The sequence below is a fragment of the Cricetulus griseus genome, chromosome 2 (assembly GCF_003668045.3).
Source record: "Cricetulus griseus strain 17A/GY chromosome 2, alternate assembly CriGri-PICRH-1.0, whole genome shotgun sequence".
In the NCBI taxonomy this organism is placed as follows: domain Eukaryota; kingdom Metazoa; phylum Chordata; class Mammalia; order Rodentia; family Cricetidae; genus Cricetulus; species Cricetulus griseus.
In genome coordinates, this window is record NC_048595.1 from 358,520,532 (window position 1) to 358,537,943 (window position 17,412).

General features: G+C 44.3%; 1 protein-coding gene across 6 annotated transcripts in view; it reads right to left on the reverse strand.

Annotated features, from left to right (window-relative positions):
* The window catches only part of Trio (trio Rho guanine nucleotide exchange factor), a 285,845-nt gene that overhangs the window by 82,999 nt on the left and 185,434 nt on the right, over positions 1–17,412 (reverse strand). For all 6 annotated transcript variants that reach the window (XM_027400059.1, XM_027400058.1, XM_027400060.2 and 3 more), the window contains exons 22-33: positions 14,275–14,469; positions 14,062–14,177; positions 13,283–13,349; positions 12,555–12,664; positions 11,869–11,938; positions 11,304–11,393; positions 9,315–9,407; positions 6,753–6,864; positions 5,124–5,314; positions 3,194–3,295; positions 2,728–2,870; positions 1,942–2,041 (exon numbers count right to left, since the gene is read on the reverse strand). In XM_027400059.1, coding sequence (XP_027255860.1) covers positions 1,942–2,041; positions 2,728–2,870; positions 3,194–3,295; positions 5,124–5,314; positions 6,753–6,864; positions 9,315–9,407; positions 11,304–11,393; positions 11,869–11,938; positions 12,555–12,664; positions 13,283–13,349; positions 14,062–14,177; positions 14,275–14,469 — 1,389 coding nt within the window. The remainder of the gene's footprint in view (positions 1–1,941; positions 2,042–2,727; positions 2,871–3,193; positions 3,296–5,123; positions 5,315–6,752; positions 6,865–9,314; positions 9,408–11,303; positions 11,394–11,868; positions 11,939–12,554; positions 12,665–13,282; positions 13,350–14,061; positions 14,178–14,274; positions 14,470–17,412) is intronic.

Here is a 17,412-nt window from a genome sequence, read left to right on the forward strand (position 1 = left end):
TTTCATTCCACAGATTTATTTCTCATGAACATTAAAGCTGTATGTACAGTAAGTCTAGAGCTGAGCCATGAGAGTACATCTTAGAAGAATGTGAGGGCAATTCGAAAAGGGCCGGTAAGGTTGCCTGGATATAAATGGCTATCCTTGTCATACTTGTCAACCTATTTGGTCTGTCTTTTCTTTTAGGTGGCAATCTCATAAAAACTGACAAGCTAACTCCCTCAGTTATCAAAAAGCTAAAAGCTAAATCCTTCAACAATTGGTATTTTCTAGTAGAATGTTTCCAAATGCAAACTGTATTTTTCAAAAAAAAAAAAAACCCTAAACAAAGCTCTTAATTACCAAATAGCAGACCATGCCATCCACCTTATTTCCTACTGCTGCCAGAGTGGCTAAATGACTGTTGACTTGACTAATATGCCAGCCCTGAACACAACGAAAAGCAAATTTTTGTCCTCTACTCTTGCTATGTTAGGTTCTTTAAGCATTAGTCCATGCCATTTAGTAGATTCAAAAACTAGAATGAAAAACCCAATGACTCACACTAGAAGAGCTTTGGAAATGGGCCACTTGGAGGAGCAGGATTTTAAATCTACTTCCTTCTGTCTGGAAACTACTATGTGAATCCTCAAATGCAACGAAGACACCCCCAACATCTGTTCAATATACTATCTGAAACAATCACCCAGTATTGGCCTTCTGAAGACAGGGGGATCATGGACATGGCTGCCTCTGAGTACAAGGGGACTTGAGAATCTAAGTCTCACAGTCACCACTCAGTAATGAACCAGCTTGTACCAGGGAGTGAGAAACTGTGAATTGTGAACTGACAGAGTTGAAAGGAAATGCTTATATATTGCATTTTATTTTTAAGAATCTGGTCTAGCATTTTAGAGCTAGAACAGATGCTCGTCTTGTTAGGAACAGAACATTCATCAAGACACATGTCTACTGGCTTTGACACAGGACTTTCTCATCTTCTGTCTACCACACAAACCCATGACTCCCAAGTCTACTGAATATCAGTTTATTCTGTAGGTCTTTGAATTCTACAAGAAGAATCATGTGGTGGTTTGAGAGAAAATGGCCTCCATAGGGAGTGGCACTATTAGGAGATATGGTTTTGTTGGAGAGGGTATGGCCTTGGTGGAGGAAGTGTGTCACTGTTGGGGTGGGCTCTCAGGTGTCCTATGCTGAACCTATACACTCAGTTGCTTCTGAGTTGCTTCTGCTGCCTATGGATCAAGATGTAGAACTCTCAATTCCTTCTCCAGCACTATGTCTGCCTGCATGCTGCCATGCCCCTGCCATGACAATAATGGACTAAATCTCTGAACTATAAGGCAGCCCCAATTAAATGTTTTCCTGTATAAGAGGTGCTATCGTCCTGGTTTTTCTTCACAGCCACAGAAACCCTAACTAAGACCAAACAGGAGACATTCGAGCCATTTCTTAAAGAGGTACAACTGAATAAATGCCTTAGACAAAAGCCAGATCTCTCCCTTCAGTGATCATGACTGTCCAAGGCCCAGTCCAGTGTTCTAGAACTTTCTGTGTTCTGTTCTGTGTACCCCAAATACTAAGGGTAAATCTCAGGGCCCACCATGGAGGATGTTAGTACCCATGCCTCAGACAAAGTTCCACATTTACATATTTGGTTCTTGGTCAAATTTGGTTTTAAATAATAGATTCTTTGGCTTATGAACAAAATGCAAAGGCTTAAGTAAGGTAAACTGTCTTAAAAGACTCTGCCATAAAATCAAGTGACTGAGATGGGTGGACAGGATGAGTGGAAAGATTTCTTCTGAGTCCTTAGCATTAGTCTCGCTTTAGCCTCCAAGTCTCTGCACTGCCATGGAAGGCTGGCCAACTTCTAGAATCCAGCACTTGTCTTTAAAATGCTAAGCCACCATACCTTGACTCAAAGGGGCAGCAGCTCACCTTATCACTGTCCAGTGTGTTCTGAGAAGTCCGGGAGGCGATGGAAATGGTATCAGGTTGGCTGCTGCCATCTCCTTGGCTGTCCAGGTCCTCTCCATCCCTAGTAGAACACAGAAACACTCAGTTCCTAACACTGTGAACTGGTAAAAGGTGATCTCCCAGTTGAAATAAACCCATGTTAGACTATAGCCCTTCCTACAACCAGCTCTATTCTGCTTGCTTTGTTTCAGAGTTATTTGATTCTGTGTGTGTGAGTCCTCTGCCGGCATATATGTATGCACGAGCAACAATGTGCATGCCTGGTGCCAACAGAGATCAGAAGGCATCAGATCCCCAGGAGCTGGAGTTACAGATGGTTGGAAGCCACCATGTGAATACCTGGGGACAGAAACCAGGGCCTTGGCAAGAGCAGTCAGTGATCTTAACCACTGAGCCATCTCTGCAGCCCCATGCCATCCTGTGTTGACCATGGCTTTTGGCTTGGCAATATGGTAAGTGCCTAACATATCTTCTCACTGAATTCTCAACATAGTGAACTCCCCAACCCAGGTTCATTTCCATTTGAGAAATGAACAAACAAATGTTTCCATGTCGTGGGTCAGATGGGACAAGAAGAGGGATCTATCTGTATAGGGCCTTTGTTTGTTTTCAGCCAGCAGAGTCTCTTGTCCTGACAAAGCAGTTCATCTAAACCACACATGCTCTAAGTGTTTAAGACAAACAGTGGTGATGCCCCTGTTCCCTCCCCAGCAGGTGAATACTCTCCCGACACTGGCACCCACTCACCTCCTCCCCTTCTGCCTTGCTGCTGGTGCAGTTTTGGGGATGTGGATGGGCTCCTTCAGGGCTCCCCTCAGGTGCACAGTCCTCTCCTGGATCACTTCGCGGATGTGCTTTATCCAGTCCTGCTTGTTCTCGATACTGGATGCCTGTGCAGGTGGGAGAACCATCAGGAAGTAGTGTCCCTTCCGCCACCTGTGCCCACCTCATGCAGGTCTCCCCTACTCCCCAACTTTCCCAGTTTCCAAAGGACTTCTCATAGAAAAGCAAACACAACTCAATGTGTGTGTGTGTCTCTGTGTGTGTGTGTGTGTGTTTCACCAATCCGATTAGAGTGAAAAAAAGTCAAATAAAATAACATGGAATCTGTGCTTTTCAACAACAACAACAAAACAAAACAAAAAATAAAAACCCAGCACATATCATTACAATAAATGTACACATAGCAAACCTCAGCTCTAAATTAACCTACCTTAAGGACAATTTTATTGTCTGATGTTGGTGTCCTCCCCACCCACAGTGCGAATTTGCAAGGGTCTCCTTCAACATGTTCTGTGACACCCAATTCTGAGGTCTGGATAAAAAACAATTAGATTATTAGACAACAGTACAATTTCTGTAGGATTAGGACATAGAAAAAGATATCTTTGGTTGCTGATAGCTACTTTGTTTGGTGGTTCTCAACCTGTGGTTGTGACCCCCACCCCCAGGAGTGGAATGACCCTTTCTCAGGGGTCACCTAAGGTTACCGGAAAACACAAACTTACATTATGATTTGTAACAGTAGCAAAATTGCAGCTATGAAAATAATTTTTTTGGTTGAGGGTCACCACAACAGGAGGAACGCATTGGGAAAGTTGAGAACCACTGCCTTAGCTGGCAGGAGGAAAGCTGCCATCAGATCACCCTGATGGGTTTTGCCTTTGATGCCTTTGAGCTCTTCTGGAGACTGCTATGGAGCTTAATAAGCAGAATGCACTGAAGAAGTAGCCCAAGCTTAGAAACAAGCATGGGCTTTTCCTAGTTCAAACGGCTCCCCTGATCCACTCTGACCAGTGGCACACCTTGACGGAGGGCTAAAATCTTTGGATTTCATCTGTCACATTAACTTTTAGCATGTCATCATGCACTGTAATTCCAAGAGACAAAATCCCATCTGGGGACACACAGAACTCGGCCTCCTCCCCTATGATGGCCTCTACCCGATCTCTCCCTCCAGCAACGGAAGTGACTCACAAGCTGGGGCTCCAAAGGCAGCCTCTGCAGGAATCTTAATTTGTAAAATATAAATTAAGCTAAGATGTATCAATTTCTAAAACACACACGCGTGCCTCCAAGGGCAGATTAAAACCAGCAGTAAAATCATTACCCGACAAGACTGTATTTTCTAATTTCCAGATGGAGTATGACCTAACTGATGTTAAGGCCACAGAGAGATCCAGATGACAATCATCACCAGGGTACCAGCCAAAGACATTGCAATGAAACCCATTAGTAGGAATTTGCAGATTCCAGGTTATTATTAAGACAGTTTCCGAACTCAGAAATCTCTATTCTTCTGGGAGTTTGCCTGATCTACAGATATCACTAAAACTTGTAACACTAAGTCATACAAATGTCAGATGTCTAAAAAGGTTTAAGGAGATCTGACATAGAGGTGACTCAATGGCACTCTTGTTCCTTTCTAGATGGTAAGCACACCTTCACCTCATCTCATTCCCTCCATCCAGCAATTCTGTGCTGCCAGCCCTCTGAGCAGTGGCCTTGAGAAAAGCCTATGTGCAGGGGACCAGAGTTTGTCCTGGCTTGAGACTTCCAGGGAGCAGGCATTCAGTTGTGCACAGCCGTGGGCTGGCTAGTATGGAATAGTAGCACTGGGGTTTCAGGCAGGTCCTTTCCCCAGAAACACACTGACATGGGACAGGAACCAAAATATATTATGAGAACACTCCAAAGGTCTCCACATGGATAGAGTTGGCGGATCTTTCAAACATTATTTTTGATCATCTATTTTTTCTCTAATAATGATGTTTTGCTAATATAAAAATTTCAAATTTATTCATTCATTTACTTTTCATAAATTAACTTCTAACAGAAAAAGAAATCAAATCTTCATTATTGTGAATCTGTAGTGAGCCCACCCATTAAGGCTGCCTGCATACATTTTGATATTTATGGATTAAAAAATAATTAAAATGTTATGAGGGCTTACTTGGGCACCCTGACAACACAGGACTTCATCTACTCCTACAATGTTTCCTCACCCCACAGGTAGAAGCTATGGGCCTCAGGAACAGAAGCCCCAAGTCCACAGAATACCAGCATGCCCTCTAGTGGACTCAGGCTGTAGACACCATATCTGAACAAGATAGAAGCTTCACAATTCACAAGTCTATACTTACAAACAACTTGCTTTTGTAGAGGTACTTGCTTCTCCCACTGGAGTCTTTCACTTCTTTACTGAACACTAAGGACATCTCAAAGAGGAAAAGATGCCGTTCTCGGCCCTTCCGAATTAAGGTTTTGGGGTCCCACACTTGGAAGGATTCCTGCAGGATGAGTTCTCCCTGAGACTCAATGTTTTCATCAAACCCTATAACACGAAACAAAAGCAGGCAAGTCAGTTCAGAGGGAAAGCAAGCATGACTCAGAAGGAAGCGTCCTCACTATGTGACTTGTAATCTGCCCTTGCTCAGCTTCCAATCCCACTCCCTGGTGCATGCTTTTCATGGGGGGGGGGGGAGGAATGAGGAGGGGAGCCCTCCCAACAGAAGGCAACTCCTCCTAGAATACTACTTTGTCTGTATCTTCCAAGATCAAAAATTTCAGGGGATCCTCATAGCTTTATTCTTTACTTTCCATTCCTTTCTGCTGGCTTACATCATGGAGGTCTGGTCCCAACTCCTTGTCCCTCACTCACAACCTCTGCTGTGACCAGAGTGACTCTCCCCCCATTGCCCACATTCCAGCCTGATTCTTTGTCTCTTCAGCCTCAATGTCCCCCTGTTCAGGTCCTAGTCAGGTGGAGACAATGATACTAGCCCATCTTCTATCTACATCTAGAATATTGTGCACACGAATCAGCCTGGACCTGGCCACATGGTGGCCTTCTGGCTACTCTTTCATCACAGATGTGGCCATCAGGACTTAGCAAAGCAGCACCCCAGGCAGAAGCTGCTCACTTCCTCCACTTCTGTCTCTTCTTCAGAGCAGACACTCCCGCCAGGGCCACCGTAAGTTCTTCACTCGACAGTCCCTTTACTAGCTAGGAAGAGCTAGGCACCCAACTCCCGGAAAGTGAGAATGCATACAGCTGGCAGGGGTTCCCTGCCCACAAGCCCCCCTGCTTCCTGTGAGGTGGCATATGTCAATGTGGTCCTGCAGCTTACTGGGAAAAGTAGGATAGGCCAGAGTACAGTCCCTCCCTTTGATGGCATCATGAAGAACAGCTTTTCAGTCAGAGATATCTTACATCAGAGGAAGACACATCAGTGTTGCTTGACCTCTGAGTTTCTACTGCATAGTGGCACTTGTGTTCTAATTAATACATTTCTCGATGCTACCAATAACATGGCACAAACTAGCACACGCATTTGGGACAAGCCCTTTGCAATGCTAACTTCGATTATGCAGAAGCAGAGCTATTAAACAGAAGTGTTTGTGCAAACTGGAATTGCTATAATACCTGTTGGATGCATTTGTCTAATTTCTGTTCACCTCATTATACACTAAATTCACTTGCTTCACCAGACATCTGCTTTGGGTAAACACCTAGCAATGGATATGCAAATGGGGAAGTAAGAAGACCTTCTATAACCCTGGGTCTCAGTATCTCTGATCATCATTTACACCTCCATTAGCAGGAAAGCCAGGTAGTATTAGATAAGAGGTAGGTGACGCAAAGCACTACTGGAATGTAGAATGGTATGTATGGCTGTTTTCATCAAGTCAAGAAAGAAGAGAATTCATTTTCACACAGCATCCGTGGAGATGATGCCGCTGTACATTAAGGACTTGGCACATCCTGTTACCTTCCAGCATGCTGAGGTGCATGGCATCATTGGCTCGCTTTGGCACACTGAGCATCACCTCCAGGCCATCTTTTATCTCCCCCTTTCCTTCCTCACAGCATGTGAGCAGCTCCTGAGGAAGATCAACACCATTAACTAGTAAAGGATTGCAAAAAATGCTCACTCTGTGGCAACATCTCAGCAGATATCAGAAATCCATGAAAACTCAGAGTGCTCAGGAAATAAACTAGCCAACTGGGTGATTTTTTTTTATTAAAAAGTGAATTTTAATTGCTCAACAGGCAACAGGGTTTGTTCTACTTGAACGAGGATAATAGAGGAAGACAGATCCAGTCACAATTCAAGATAAAGTTGGCATACTGGTGAACCACCACATCTCCAAAATGAGAAAATACAATGTTACGAGTTTGTAAGGAATAATCAGCGACTGGGGACAACTGACTGCCATGCCAGAGTCCACCTGCCCTGCTGACCACACAACCCCACAATGTCAATGTCTCCCTTGATCCTGCATCAGAACAGCAGCACACCACAGACAACCCATCTCTGTGCAGGGTACTTAGGGAGGTTCCAGCAGATGAGCCCTGCCTCTTGGAAGGATCTATGTGTGTAATTCCACTTCCGGACTACTTGGAAGACCATCAGTTGCCACGTGGGGAGGACAGCAGGGAAAGCAAGCTCATACCCTGATGGGTCTGAGGTATTCCTTCATGGGGTACCAGTACTAAAATTAGTCACAGTGACAACAGTCTTGTGTATGCGATGTATAAGAGCGACATAGCAGGGTGGTCAGCAGTAAGCTACAGCAGTGGTTCTTAACCTGTGGGCCGAACACTTTGGCAAAACTCTATCTCCAAAAGTATTTACTTTATGATTCATAACAGTAGCAAAATTACAATTATGAAATAGCAGAAAAAATAATTTTACGGTTGGGGTCATCACACTCTGAGGAAGTGTAGTAAAGGGTCATAGTGTTAGGAAGGTTGAGAACCTCTGTCTAGAGGAACTCATTCCCTGACAGGTGCCTTCATTTGTGGTCAGATGTTCATGCTTCTGAGGAACTCTGCAGAAACTACCTTAAGAGCACAGTGTGCTTCAACTCCTGCTTGTGCAGATGGACAGACAGCCTTCCCCACTTAGGAGAACTTCTTGGGAAAATGAGGAAGGATTTAGAAATGGAAGCGTGATCTTTGTGGAAACATGGCCTAAGAACAAAACCTTTAATTCTGTGGGCACTAGGAGATACTTATAGACAAAGCACTTTTATAGAATTAGGATGCAATGGGCAAATTACCTGGATGTAAAGAAATTAAACTCAGTCTCTGGCTGACATCATGCTCACAGCAGCTACAAATTTCTGCAGTGATGCTCACCAAGTCACTGGGTGAGATTTCAAATATTGAAGTACACAGGGGAGGGAGAGGAGTGTGGCTAGTTGACAGAGCACTCACCTACCATGTGTGAGGCTCTGGGTTTGATCCCTGGCACTGTATTGTATTGTATGTGTTGGGGCTGGGGTGGGGTGTGGGAGTTTTTTCAATAGAAATGTCCCATAATAGTATCACTTGTATAAAAGAATGCAGCCACTCTTTACAGTTCTCCCAGAAAGAACTTTAGGCACCCTTAGCTTCAGTCTCCTGTGGTACCCCAGACAGCAGGTGACACAGGTTTGTGGACAGTCTCCATGCTAAAGTTTCATATGTTTCACCAGCAAAGGAAGCTAATACTTTTGCCGGACAAAAGTTGTAATAACTCTTATGCAGTGAGAAAATATGCATTAATGACATGATGCATCTGTGATGTTTGTTCACCTTTATATTGGTGAAACTAATCATAACTAAAATTTTGTAAGGGTGATTTCAGGTAAACTTATTTATAACAAAAACAAAGGCCAGGATTGCAGAAGCCTTTGGGATCTGTGTGAGCATGTTCTGTAAAACATGTAAAACGGTAGCAGTCATGGGGAGCAGCAAGAGGGAGGGGTGCTGTGGAGTCAATGGAAAACCCAGGCATCAGCTGGGCCTGGGCTCAAAGCTGGCAGGTATCAGCAATGCTCCTGGGCATTCTCTGACCCTGGGCAGCTCGTCTCCACACCTTCTGGTCAGCACTGCTGCAGGCTAAACATCTACAGGATGCGGTGTGCAGTGCCTGGGCCACTGTCAGTGCTGGGGTCCATGGATACAGAAGGGCTGAGAGCTGACAGGTTATTTCTCAGTCAAAGGCCATTTTATGTTATAGACAAGTGCCAACCATGCCTCTGGGGCACAACAGGGAATATGAGCTTATGTAACTGCTTCAATAAGAAACTAGATAGGTCAAGAATGCCAGTAAAGAAAACCACATATACATATACATATACATATACATATACATATACATGTACATACACACGGAGAACAGATGTCATACACATGCACATATACACAGAGAATAGAGTCACACACATACACATATACACAGAGAACAGATGTCATACACATACACATACACACAGAGAACAGATGTTGAAACAGTGATGTGTAACGTAAGAGACTCTGCAGACTGAAGAGGCTTCATACATACCTTTAAAAGGAGCTGATACTTTGTTATTCGCTGAACAGGTTTAATCAGATAGGAGGAGATGGAATTGGCTAACCCGTGCCGCTGCTGTATCTCCTATATTTAAATAAAGCAAAAGGGGGAAAGCCTTCATAGGGACATACAATTAAAAATGGCGACAATACCACATCAGTGACAAGTGCTTGATCCAAATCCATGACAAGTGTTTGATCCTGCTGAAATAATAAGCACACACTTCTCCAGGTCTATGGATTTCCTCTGCAAGGGAGGGTGGCAGGCCACCAAGCAGAAAGGGGAGGCAGAGTCCTGGTCCACACTATGTCTAGCGTGTACTTTTCTACTGTGTATCTTGCAATAACAGTGCTTACAAATCTGAGGCTGTGTTGAGATTCCTCACAGGAAGGCAGGAATGCTCACCAGTTACTGGTAAAGCTCATGACAGGTGTTCTGTAATGCTTGTTGTTGGGGAAAAGGATAATTGAAGGGCACAAGATACCCAAAGAATGGAGGACATTATAACCAAAAACGTCTTTAAAAGTCAAAGTAACCAGGCTGGAGAGATGGCTCAGAGGATAAGAGCACTGGCTGCTCTTCCAGAGGTCCTGAGTTCAGTTCCCAGAAATCACAAGGTGGCTCACAACCATCTGGTGCCCTCTTCTGGTCTGTAGGGATACATGCAGACAGAACACTGCACAGATAATAAATAAATAAATAAATCTTTGAAACAAACAAACAAAAAAGTCAAAGTAATCCTGCAGTGACACCAAAGGTGTGTATCTGTCAGACAGGTATAATTTCCTTTATTCTTTAATGTTATTTATCTATCTGAGGGCCAAAAACATGCCATGACCCCTGTGTGGAGGCCAGAGAACAACTGGTGGGGGTTGGTTTTCTCCTTCCATCTTGTAGCCATCTTTTCCTGTGAGCCATCTTCTTAGCCCAACAGGGTTTGTTGTTGTTGTTTGTTTTGTTTTGTTTTAAAGTTCTGGCTATGCACATGTTGCTTAGGCTTTCTATACTTCAGCCTACATGTTGCTTGGGTACCGAGTGTCCTCTAATCTTGAAGCTGTAGGGGCATGTGAAATATCAGAAAGAAAAGACAGCATTAGGCTGGACAACACATCACTATACACTTAACTCTCCCCAAGCACAGCAGCTGTAACAGGGCCATTCAAAGGCAGGTCCCATCAGAAACAGAAAAAAGCAAAGGTCAGACTTCCCTGTGAAAGACTATCCCACATTCCCTGGCCTTGTGCACCAAGGGCACACAGTACTCAGTAGTACCCTCTGCCAGGCACAATCTGCCACATAATTGACGAGTTCTGAAACTCAAAGTACATTTAGTAATATTGTGTCCTACCCCCTTTACACAAACAACTTCTCTTCACTATCTTTGAAAAGGAGAAGACCCATCCCAAGCCTCTTCAAGCATACAATCGATGGACATCTACTTGACCTGTAAGTCAAATCTCTACGACGTTACTGGTAGGTCACTCTGGGAACTGCGTGCGATTGTAAGTTCATATTGTGAATATAAAATTAATGACCACAAGTATGTCTATGTTAAGACTCAAATGTCTTATAGGCATATGACTTCTAATACTTACAGTGGAAGCATTCTATGTAGAAGCAGATGTAAGACTATCCCAGAATAGGGGCTGGTGAGATGACTCAGTGGGAAAAGGCACCTGCTACATGTCAGCCACAAAGTGGAAGGAGAGAACCAACTCCTGCAAGCTGTCCTCTGAGCTACTTACATGTGAGCACGTGTGCATGCACATGTACATATGTATACACAGGCATGCGCATGTGCGTGACTCGCACACACATGCACACACAAATACAATGTAATAAAAACATAAAAAAAAAACCAAATTGTAAATATGAGAGATGGAAATAAAGTATCATCCCAGCAACATGGTAAGAATTCCGAGTGCCGCTGTGTTTTGTCTGTACTGTTTGGACAGTCTCCTTCAGTACTCTGCTACTTACATCAAAGTAGGACCCTGCATGTTCTAGAATCAGCTGAGTAGAATCAGGCTTATTTTTGCAGTACGTGACATACATCTGAAACTTGTCTGCCTATAGCAAAAAAAGAAAAGAAAAGAAAAGGAAAGACGAGAGAAAACAATAAGAACATTTTATTTAGACATCTTCTCCCAACCACAAGTCACAACATAAAAACCTCTGATGTGGGAGGTAAGTCCTCTGGACTAAGGGAACGTGAGCTTCATTCAACAGGAGAAACTGTGTCAAAGCTACTGCACTAAGAGGCATCGCCTGGGCAAGAGCCTCTTCCTTGAGCTGCACTGGCCCCTTATCCAAGACACACCCCAGCATCAAGCAGAGGCTTGGCCTGCTTAATGTTCTAGTTCAAGCCATCAGTATGATCAATGAGACAGAATCCTGTGGGCCCCGAGGAAGGATCACTCTGAGGTAAGGTGCATTTTTCTAGGTCCAGAGGAATCAGCAGAAGACAGCAACTGAGAAGAAATGAGCAGTGCCCTCCTGTTCACTTCCACCATGCAAGAGGAAACAGGTAGTGGAGGCCCCTTACCCAGGTGACAAAGCAGTGGCCCACATCCTCTGGCAGCTGCTCGTACTTCTCCAGCTCCTTTAGGAAGATGCTGTAGAGGACAGAAAGAGTATTGTTATGAAGGTGCTGACAACACTGTACTAGTTGATAGGACATGAATGGGAAAGTTCTGTGTCCTCTCCATTTTAAGGTTTAACAAAGCTTGTAGCTCTTGGCTAGGGTAAGTAACTGTAACTTGCAAAGAGACAGTGTGTTCCTCAAATCCCTTGTACCGTCAACTTCAAACTAGCAACCTCCTCTGGGAAGACAATAGTGTTGGGTAGCTGGAAAGAAAATATTTATGATCTCACTTATACCCAGAACCCAACAAGGTCAAATACAAGGAATCCAGTGTAAACATTGGTAAGTAGGGGCTGGGAGAGTCAGGAGGAGGCATGGGGAGAAGCTGGCCAACAGACATGTGCTTTGGTTCCACAGGAGGCATACCTTCTGGTCTACACTACAGTAATGTGAACACAATGAAAAACACCACACACCGTATTTCAAAGTAGAAGAGATTTAAATATACACAGCTGACTGGCTCTAGCCAAATTCCAACAAAATCATTGAACTCTGCTAAATTGAGCTGTAAATCTTTTCTCATAATGGAGTTGTCATCACAGTGTGGGGATTTTAATAAACCACTCCCCAGAGCGAAAACCACTCACTTGTTGTGAAACTCGTAGATTTCCTGCATGTTCCCAAAGATGATGAGCTCTTTGTTGACAATACCTGGAGGGATCTCCTCCACCCCGCTGGTCATTTCCCACAGGTAGGTCTGGCCAGGAAGGAAGCAAAGGGATTAAAAAACCAACCAAACAAACAAACAAATAAAACCTCAGCAAACTTTCCAGAAGCAGCCATTCCTACAGCCTATAAACAGGGACTGAGAGCTTACGAAGAAATGCAGTGTATGTAAGAGTGGACTCTTTACATAAACATGAAAAACGTGTCTTTTCTTAGTTGCCGTTAACACTTGGGAAGATTTACTATAGCCTTTTTTTCTTTTTTTTCTTTTCTTTTTTATAAAAGAAGGAGTTTAATTGGGTTTGATTTACTATAGCTTTTAGCTTATTCCCAGCTTCAAATTTGGAATGAATCTCTGTCACAAGGTACAACAAACACTCGGGGTGTGACCGAGTATCAGGCACCATAACTGCTAGGCACATTTCTCTGAAGCCGCTATTCTCAACAAAGAGAATGCCAGCCAAGCTATCATGTGACAAGTGAATGAGAGGATTAGTGCTGTATCATCTCTGCAGTGAGCCAAGGCACTCCTGGAACACCACAGAACACTGGGACCATGGATCATATACTGTCCCCACCCCCATAGCCAGCATCGGATAATAGAATAGGGAACTTAAACTCCATCCAGATGAACAAGCGGAAGACTTACATCCATGCACTCTCGAAGGTCTCTCACATAAGCCTTTTCCGTCTGAATCAGTTCAGCCATTATGAACCTTGAAATGAACAGAGATGTGTTCAGCTCAGTTAAGTCATATATTTAGTACTCTTTATTTTAATCTATTTTTATGGGGATTTATGAAATAAAATGGAGTGCATTGTACCTAAACTCATGGCTTGAGAGAGGTAAGTAGAGAACAGAGAGAATGTCAGCCATCTACTAACTCCAAGATACTTGAAAACACTTCCCCAGTGCTCCCATGGCAACATTCAGGCTGCTCAGATCTATTGAGGGCTATGGGTTGGACTGGTAGTGCCTAGGTCCATACACACTGGATTTCAGACACACTCCTCCCTCCCTGTTCCCACTGAATGATAATCAAATCTCTCTCCTCATGTTGCCAAATGTCACTGGGCAACAAAAATACCAGAGTGGGAACCGGGTGGGGGTAGAGGAGATCTTTAGCAAGTGAGCACAGTTTACAAACTTTTTGAATATCTATATCTGAGTTTGTTAGTTTCCCCTATTACTGTTGGCAAGCAATTTGTCAAGCTAGGAAAGGAAGGCACAGAGAAAACAGGACAAGAAGACACTGAACCATGTGATAAGAGGTCAGCACACAGAGAAGTTGATTGAAAAGCCAAGTGAGGTCTCAAACACTTGAAAAGCCAAGTGAGGTCTCAAACACTTGACTGCCGAGCTACCCCAGCAGCCTGTAGGCAGGCTGACTGGCATTCCCTTCACTGTCACAGGCAAGGCTGGCTTACTCTTTCCTGCGGGCAGATTTCCGTTTCTCTTCATTGAGTTCGTGAGCAGCATCCCGAAGCTTGACCTCTGACCCAGGGATGCTGGCAGGGATGATGTCCAATTGAAGGCTTTTGCTCTGTGGAATAAGAGTCAATGAGGCTGGTTAACGAGAGCAGCAGAGATGGCAGGGGACCTAGATCACCACTTGTCCAGTGTGTACAAAGCAAATTCACCGATTTGTTGGAATCTGAAGAAATCCCCAGGGCTTTCTCCAAAGAGGTCCGGTACTTCTCCATGCGCAGAGAGAAATCTCTGTACCTCTTATCCACCGCGGTCACACATTTTTTAATTTCTGCTGCATGGGCATGCCCTTTTTCACAGAAGCCATCGGCCAGCTGTATCAATAGCTTCACTCTCTCTTTGGTTTGCTGCAAAAACAACAGGAAAGTGCTATGAAGCACATGAACTGGGCTGCCAGAAACCCAAAGCATGGGGGAAGTGACACCCTGTCTGCACCGAAGGCCAGCCTGCCTCCCAGAGACTGGACTGGCAATCGTCCCCTGGCTCTTCCGAAGTGAGTGGTGTTCCTATGAGCTCAAACTTAGAACTGGGCCTATCTGTCAAGGGTCTCCTCTGGTCTGTAAGAATCTGCAAAATGGTGAGTGAATGAATGAATGAATGAATGAATGAATGGAGACCCATGGAGGAGATTCTCTAGTTTTACTCTTTTTCTTTGAGTACCACATACATGTGTGTTGTGTAAGCAGCTCCTTGCTTTGCACATGCTTTTTCTGGGCATCCACTTGGACCTCCAGATCTGCAGGGACAACCAGGCAACATGAACAGCCCAGAGCAGCCATGAGCAGCACACCTCTGGAGATCAGAAGGAAAACTCACCAAGAGCAAAAACTCTCTTCAGAGACGCAGCTCCGTTTATAGAGCAAAGGCTGTTTCACTTCATGCGTACACAGAGAAGTACCAAGTCAATCAAATTTACATACTTTCCTTACAGTTAGGGCTTCCCATACAGAAAAGGTTATACACATCAGCATGGACTTCAGCTAGCTCTCATTTCTCAACACACCTTTAGCATCACGACCATTTCCCTGATAGTCACTACCAGATTTACTCTGTGATCTGACATTTTTGAGGAAGCAAGTTATTATTTCAGGGAACATGCTTTTCTCAGCTAAACTTCAAAAATAAAACAAGTTTTATCTACTTTTATTTTATGTACATGGATGTTTTGCTTGCATGTACATTTATGACCACCTGTGTGCAGGGGCATCAGCTTCCCTGAAACTGGAGTTACAGACAGCTATGAGCGATCATGTGGGTGCTGGGAACAGAACCTGTGTCCACGAGAAGAGCAGCCAGTGCTCTTAACCACAGAGCCATCTCTCCAGCCTTGCTCAGTTAAACTTTATCTGGAAAACCTTTATAACAAATATTCAGAAAACCAACCGAAAATCACTGAAAACAAAGTCAGATTTCAACCCCCATCCTAAACTACCTTAGTTTGTAAAATGAAAGTTTTGAGCCAGAATTCTCTGGGCAACCTCCCTAGCTGCGAAGTCAGCTGTGATGTCACAGCAAGACCTGGGCGTGAGTGTCTAGTTCCCACATTACCTGGCCCAGGTACTCCTCTGGCTCTGTGTACTGGTGGCTTCTGCCTAGAAGACATTTCCCTAGACATCTTCAAAGAATGTCGTTCACATCTCTTCTCTAATATTAAAGACCACCTTGCTAACAGCCCCAAGGGCCCTGCCCACTCCCATTCCCCTCTCCTTCTTTCTCTCCTCTCTGTTTCCCTCTTTCCTCTCTCTTGCTTCTCCTGTCTCCAGAGGCTGGTCTCCCCCTCTCCTTTCCCTTTTCTAGGCTCTCTTTCCCTAATAAAAAACTCTCTGCTTGAACCCTGTCACATGGTATCTTTTCTCTCAAACTGCTTTTCTTAAATTACAACAATGGTGGCTCTACTCATCATGTTTTTGGGTGATGAGACCCAGAAGAGTGCACAGCCTGTGCTCATAGATGCTCACTCACAGAGCATGGCCTCTGGCACTAGGGATACTACTGATGGGGACCCAGGGAAACATCAGGAGTTGACTGCAAGATTCCAAGTGGTTTAGCAAGGTGGTGGGGTTCAAACCTCACTGTGTGCAAAGACTGCAAAGCAGGCTGTTCTGAATGCCCCCTCAGACCTCACCCTTGCAGAGCCTAATCACAGTAGCCTGGCATGAACATAGAAATCTACTCCAAAATGAAGGCTGGGAACCCGACACAGAAGGTGCCTACACAGACCTTGGAGAAACGGCTGCACTAAGCATGACAAAGGGACCAAGTCAAGAAGTCTTAGTAAGACAGAGGTGTGGAAATTTTCCCTGGCTTTACGGCTTTAACATCTAACATGCTCTAATTCTAATTATGGTAACAGATGGGACACTGTCCTATGAGAGCCGAGGATTTGATATGGGATGTGAGAAACAGGATTTCTTCAGAGACACTAAGACAGGGTGATGGGTGCAAGCAAGGGAAAACCTGACTACATCCAGACAAACCAAGGAGCCTCTGACTCAGATCTAGCCCACACCAGTATCAACATACAGCTAAGAAGACAGCAAGGACCATTCTCTGTGGACCTGCTGTTCTTACCTAACATAATGTTTAACAAAAGTACTAGCTCTATAGATTTGGGAAACAGTGTGCTCAGATGGTTCCTACAATTATAGATCTTACAAAACACAGGGATAAAGAAAGATATGCATACTACTGTTTTATACTTCCAATAGCCATACCCAACTCAACAGAAAGGAAGGTTTAGCAATAATGGGAAACCTCCCACACATGTTCCCCTGGTGAACAAGGTGGACCCATCACTGAAGTCAACAGCAGTGCAGTCCCAGGGCTGTGAACAGGCTGTGGAGACAAACACATGACCGGGAAGCAGAGCAGCAGTGGAAAATAGCTGGTTTTTGATCTACCTCTGGCTGCAACATCAGGCACTTCCTTAAAACCCTTCCAATCAGAGGATCATGGGAGAAACAAATACAGAATTGTAACACTCACTGTATTGATGAGTTTGTATTCTGTTCTAACAAAATGAGAATTACATGGCTGAATGTGCTGTATCCAGAGGAAGGGAAAGCCAAGGTCCTCACTTTAGACGACAGATCAGTCTGCTCTCTGGGTGTTCTTAGAATCTTTGAAGTGAGCATTTCCACCCTGCTTGAGTCCACCCTCCCCAGTGTTCATTCAGCATTCCCCTCAGTGCACTAGGAAACCAGCTCTCTAGCCCCAGAGCATGTTAAACACCACCAGGGTTATAGCGTGCTCACAAACGGCTGGGAAACAGGAAAGAGAGGCCGGGAGGA